We start from the raw sequence: 6,440 nt of genomic DNA on the forward strand, positions 1-6,440 counted from the left end.
CTGCCCAGTCTTCTCAGACTGCTAGTATGATCTCATTTGGCTGAATCTGACTATGAAGATTGACACAGTTAGCACAACTTTAAATATTATAAAATACATGTCAGATATATTTTGACTGTTATAGAGTATGTTGTGTATTTTTAATTCTGTTGTAACAGATTGCGGATAATATGTTAAGGTCAACTGCAAACTAACAAGACTGCGAAGCACATTCCAAGAAAAAGAGAGATGACGCATTTTACAAATATTACATTTTATGTTGGTTTGAAATAGCAGTACAAAAATACAAAAATATGTTGATGCATTTATCTTTAACATTTCACAGTAGGTACACATGGGACAGTTATGTACAGGAGAGTCATTGAAGTACTCCAAAATACACTAAAGGCATTATTTAAAGCATTTCAACCACTGCTTACACTTGAAAGCTGAGTCACTATTTAAATTTGGTTTTCAGACTCACCAATAAGTGGCTCATTTCTTGTGGCAGTTAAGCAAATAAGATTTAATTATTTTAGCCATTTTCAGACAAAGCTAATATTCTTTTATTACTGGTTAAGTGTAATTACATTTATTTTCCTGTGCGTTACAATGTTTATAAAAAAGAATCAGAATAAAGTAGCATGGCCTCCAAAAACACACACCAAGACAACAAATGCCAAGCGCAGAGGAGGCTTTGGGTTTCAGCCTGTGGTATGCTAGGACTCTTAATACAACCAACTCTTTAGTGATCAGCTGGTTGCTCCAAGTTTGGATTAAGATGTAGAATAAATGCATGAGGGGGACATTTTGACTTTTAGTTAGGCTGAAGCCCTCCGTCAGCTCCAGACAAAATCTAAAATATATACAATATAGCTGTAAATGTCCTGTTTTTACAGTTATATTTACAGTGAAATGAAACTAAATTGACAGTTTATGAAGAAAAATTTAATTTCCAAAGAAATCAGCATTACTTTCCACGAGCGCACGCTTTTGTTAGTGGGAAATCTGCAAAATGCCAAAGCCAGTTGTAGCCACACAATAAACAAAACTAAATAAATACATATTTTGCATCAGATGTCCCAAGGATATGTGTATTTCTTGCTAGGGTAAAAACATAAATAGAGTTTGATAAATAGTTGTGGCATTCTATTTACAATATGCACACATCTCCCAAAGAGCTCATGAGATATATCTACGTCCAGAAATGTGTTCACTTGCCTCTGTTTCCCAAACTAACACAAGCTTAACACAAACTGTTCACAGATTTTTGCAGCTATTTTTGAAACAGTTAAATCAATGTGTCTCCAAACTTAGGTTTTCCATCCATATCACACATGTTGTCATACTGTGTACAAAAGAGATGAGTAATTGACAAAAAGAGGCCATCATCAGAAGGTAGTGGTGTGCCGACAAACTCTTGAAAAATGGCTTTATTTGGGAGTTGTTCTTTTAGACTGCGTTTTCCTCACTGCCTTCAAAATTGTGAGATTTCCGAGGTGGATCTGGATCAAAGACAGAGTAAGAATTTACATACATGAAATGTGTAAGCTCCTCATTGTTATTATTATTAGAGACAAGTCTGACAGGTAAAAAGTGAGATGAGTCTTTGTAGCCTTACTGTTGCAGTGACCATAATGGCGGACTCCTATAGAGCGACCAAGGAAGCAGGTGGCCCGGCGAAGGTGGCAGGCACTGGGGTAAGTGATGTTGTCATTGCCACAGATTGCCTGCTCGGAGAGCATGGGCATTGGGCAAGGAGTTGTGCGACACGTGACGCAGTGAGCACTGTTAGTCTGGTCAATCACACAGGTGTAGGTACCTGGACAGACCACATTGGAGCACGACTCTGTAAGGCATGAAAAAAAAAAAGGATTATCACTGAATCATGTTAATTTGTAGAAAAAGTGTATAAAGTGTAATATTTTTTGTGTAAATGAGATCGATCTTATGTACTTTTGCACTCTCCTTGGTACATGACCTCCAGGTCGGGGTGTCCCATGCAGCGGGCCATCAACAGACTGCATTCATCCTTGTATGACTTTCCGTCGCTGCCGCACACAGCATGTTTCCGGGAAATGTGAGAGCAGTCTGGAGAGCACACGCATTGCGGCCTTCCCATCTTCATTTTGCAAACCTTTCCAGGACTGCATTTGACTCCCTCGCAAGTCCCTGCAAAAACACAGCGAGTGGTTTCATATTTGCAGCGGCGCTGTGCAGCGTCAGCATTATGTTACTGTATTAACAAGTCTGCAGACGGCAGGTTATCCACAGGCATTTTCATTCAAAACAAGCATATGATCTGAGGTTTTCCCAGACCATAACATTTTAAAAAAAAAATCTTGCACAATATTTACAATAATCACATCTCTTTATTGACCATTACACACAGGGGTGTCTCGTCTGGTGGAATGTGAGGCTGGTGTGTTTTCATAACAGATCTATGTGTACGACTGCACACAGACTAAGCAAAGCTCCTGCAGAGGAACAGAGGGAATCTGAGGTACACAGAGTTCAAATAACTGTCGGAAAAAAGTACAGGCTCAGAAAGGTGGAAACTCTGGACTCCTTTGACATCCCCTAATGTCAATGCACAGGACGAACAGTAATCCTACACAGGACAGAGTCAACATTAGACAATGCAAACACGTCTCTTCCCAGGACTGAGAGATGATGACTGATGAGCTCTGAGTCCAAAGGTTTCTATAAACACTGAGGAACTTATCTCTTGTTTCTATCAGATTTTCAATATCTTGTATTATTCCAGCACTTTTTCTCTCTCTTGCCTCCGTGTCTCCCAGTCACGGACTTTCTGAAACTAAACAGAGGACTTTTGATGATTGCAGTGTCGTAACTCCGAACAGATCACACCAATAAACTTTCATCAATGTTCGCAATGCTGACATCGTCCTCCCACGGAATTCCAAATGTTCAAGATAACTTGACACATTACAAGTCTCAAATATCTGGGCATGTGGCTACCATTTATTCAAGCCTGCAGGAATGCATTTTTGTATTTTGTTCATGAAAATAAACAGATTCTTTTCAACTTGCTTTCAAGAGGAACACATTTGCAAGACAGACTTAATGTTTTACCTTTTTTTTTTCTTTGTTTGACCGTGGTCTTGTCGCCATCTCAGGATTATCTAAATACTTTAGTTTCCATGTGGATGAACAAATTCCAGCAGGTACAGTATATTTTAATGGAGCATAGAGAAAATTAGATTTTGGCTTATGACTCTGCAGCATAGGTGTTGCTGAAAAATTTTTGATTTTATCTTCAAGTGAACCTGGATGAACTTTGCAGAGATCACTAAAGCTTCTCAGGACAGTTGGGTGGAGTTATGTCGAGCGCCTCTCCTCCATCCACGTCTGCATTTTTTATAAAGCTGTACCTGGAAGTCATTGTGGAAATTTATTGATTTAAGTCTGTTGTCTATTTTCGTTGATGATGACATTTATCCTCTTCCAGTGAAAGTCTAATAAGTGATTATCCTCATCAATACTTACCCTAAATAACCCATATTCAGTGAAATCAATTCATAATGCTTATTCGCAACATTAATATGAAGAAGTTAGGACAGCATTTAAAGTTTGAATTATGTGCATTAACAAATATTAGATGCTGCTATAAATCAAACACGTGACTAACTGATGGCTTCTGCTCCATAGACTCAATGAATTGGTAAGTTGTTTACCTTTGCATGGTTTACAGGAGACAATTCCCAAAAAGCCCAGCAGGCTGACCTCATTCATGGGCAGGCTGGTGTTGGACCATGCGGTGTCTAGGCGACCCCCAGCACAACACTCCTCTCTGGTCACCCCTCTCATCAGCACCATGTCGCACCTTTGGTCCTGACTCTGTTGCAGCCAGCACATTCCAGCTGGAAACAATCACAAGTAACTAATGTGATCACAACGTTATTGTTCACTAAACACGCGCGTGTGTTCAAACACCACTAAAATAACATTAGAGGTGTTTCATATATATCTGCATTATAGATAAAAAATACTTATATATCATATTTTAACAATATTATTTTTGGTTTAAAAAATCTATCTATGTCTGTCTGTCTGTCTGTCTGTCTGTCTGTCTGTCTGTCTGTCTGTCTGTCTATCTATCTATCTATCTATCTATCTATCTATCTATCTATCTATCTACAAATGAAAACATTAGAGCATGTGCAGTTGTAGCAAATAAACTCTTTAACCTAAACAAATTTCATTCCTGATTTAAAAACATTGCAGGATGGTCATCTAATTTTCACAAAAAACAAAACCAAAATCAGGTAAATAAAATCGTCCACTCACCACTGACAGGATTCCCCAGAATCAAAGTGACAATTGCTCCAAAAACATAGATAGGCACACTCATTGTGTTCTTCGATTAGCAGAAAACTGCCTTTCTCTCAACAAAAAGAGGTGATGTTCCAGACAAAAGCTCTAACTCCACTTAGTTACTGTATTAGCTCTCCCGTATGTGAATGGATGTGTTGTGGATAAGCGATGTTGTTCCCCCTCCGTATAAATATTTAGTCCAGATGGAATTATGCTGCTGGGATGGGCGATCCTCTCAGCCAGTAATAAGCCAGGGCAGGACACAGTTTGACTCTGACTCAATTTCCAGAGTCAGGAAATGATCCACGCACCTCCTGTGCCAGAAGCTGGACACTTATATGACCTCACAAAGCAGCTTCACAGCATATCAGAATAACTGGAGTCTAAATAATCCCTGGAAATGATTTAAAGTGGGTCTTATCAGTCTTTCTATGATTCACTTTCAAATTCTCTTTCTTTTTTTCTCACAGGCTGCAGAACAATTTGAGAAAATACTTATTATCATATTAGCCTCTGGAAACGAGTTAATAAGAAGCCATTTATGTTGCTGGCTTTTGAAATAGTTTGATGAGCGCAGAACATTTTGTCCTCTATTATCTCATCTCCCTCTTTCACCTGGCGTAGACCGAACTGCCCTCACAAATCATTTAGCATTTTTATGATAGTTTTCTGTCTGGCTGCTCTGTATAAATGACTTATTTCTTTTCTCTTCACTGAGGTCAAACAATAATCCTTTTCATACAACGTGATCCACAATTTGTTCTTCATTGTTGCATAAATGACCACATTCTACCGTACCGCATTTTGTTTACTGTCTGGGTTCATCAATGGATGTTGGTGTTTCATTTTACAGCTGTGGTTAGAATAATCCTGATGGATGAGTGGTACTGTGGGAGTGGAGGTGGTCTGCCCTTGAGCAGAACATCAAATTCAATAAACACCGCTATTTTGGAGCTTAACAAGACCATTCATATCTGGCCCCTTTGATTTTCAGTTTATGATGAAACACAGACATAGCACGTAATAATAAATGTGTTGACATTCTTTGGATGTATACAGTACATCCAACCTGCTTTATCTTTATGTTTGTTCAAAACATCTGCACCCGTCTCTTTTTCCTGCACTCATTCACCTCTGACACTGAGATGTGGCTGATGCCAAGATGCTTTGAATCTACCATTGGCATGCCAGTTTTTTTTCCGCATCCCCTTTAGATCATTTAGGGGGAATGAAGGTAGCACATGCAACAGCATCTACATCTTTGTGAATGATGTTCCCTTCTTCTGATCCCTAGGGCACCCGAGGAATGTTGCCTGACCTAGAAGGAAAGAGTGCAATGGCTGTGGGTGGCCTGCCTCTCCACTGGGTCTCTGCTCAGCTCCTCATATGGTTTGGATCATCACTGCAGAGCCATACAAATGAATACAGCATGGTGGGAAGGCTGGAGCAGCCACTAATGTATGATCTTCATTACGACAGTTTACTGTGTAACGTGTCCCATCTCTCAGAACTTTTGATCTTTTTGAAGTGGCCTGGTCCGATGCGTGAGGATGTGATTGATGGAGTCAGTGGTAGACCCGGTCTAAAGTCAAATCTAACGGGTGCGTCTCTGACAGGGCAGGTGTAGCACTCACAACTGTTATCCAGTGCATTTGCTTACTAATGAAACGGAGACACTAAAACCACCACTGCCACCTGGTGGCAGAAGTACACCACGTGTGTCTCTGACACGTGATTGTTATTTAACCTCCAGTTTATTAATGTACATATTAAAGTACAGAATATAACATTTTAACTACTGCATTCTAGTTCACGAAACAGATACATCTCTAATGCACATAGGGCAGAGACGTGTGTTTGTGTGTATTTCATGTTTTTATTCTGTACTCTTAGTTTTATACAGATTCTAACACCTACTGCTATACATGAACACTACATGAACCTCAAGGAAATGAAACTGAATTATAAAATGCAACATGTAATTAGATTTGTACAAGATAAGCATTTTCACCAAAGCCAAACTACATTTTTTGACACTCATTGTCTGCAATTGGGTCCTGCATTATGAACCAAACCTTGATATATTTCAAATTTTATCAAGATCTTATACTTTACAATTAATT

At 39.1% G+C, this 6,440-nt stretch overlaps 1 protein-coding gene across 1 annotated transcript; it reads right to left on the reverse strand.

Annotated features, from left to right (window-relative positions):
• Positions 1-234: 234 nt before the first annotated feature.
• Positions 235-4,534, reverse strand: fstl3 (follistatin-like 3 (secreted glycoprotein)). Its single transcript, XM_068320344.1, has 5 exons — positions 4,291-4,534; positions 3,678-3,863; positions 1,936-2,151; positions 1,601-1,828; positions 235-1,484 (listed from the first exon to the last, which is right to left on the reverse strand). The coding sequence occupies exons 1-5, from the start codon at positions 4,352-4,354 to the stop codon at positions 1,432-1,434; spliced, it is 747 nt and encodes a 248-aa protein (XP_068176445.1). The 5' UTR covers positions 4,355-4,534; the 3' UTR covers positions 235-1,431.
• Between the last annotated feature and the right edge of the window lie 1,906 nt (positions 4,535-6,440).

Source organism: Antennarius striatus, chromosome 7, assembly GCF_040054535.1.
Source record: "Antennarius striatus isolate MH-2024 chromosome 7, ASM4005453v1, whole genome shotgun sequence".
Classification (NCBI taxonomy): domain Eukaryota; kingdom Metazoa; phylum Chordata; class Actinopteri; order Lophiiformes; family Antennariidae; genus Antennarius; species Antennarius striatus.

Coding starts and splice junctions, on each gene's coding strand:
- fstl3 (XM_068320344.1), bottom strand. CDS start 4,354: ATGAGTGTGCCTATCTATGTTTTTGGAGCAATTGTCACTTTGATTCTG. Junction 1,829..1,935: donor GTACCAAGGAGAGTGCAAAA/GTACATAAGATC, acceptor CATGCCTTACAG/AGTCGTGCTCCAATGTGGTC. Junction 1,485..1,600: donor CCATTATGGTCACTGCAACA/GTAAGGCTACAA, acceptor TCTTTGATCCAG/ATCCACCTCGGAAATCTCAC.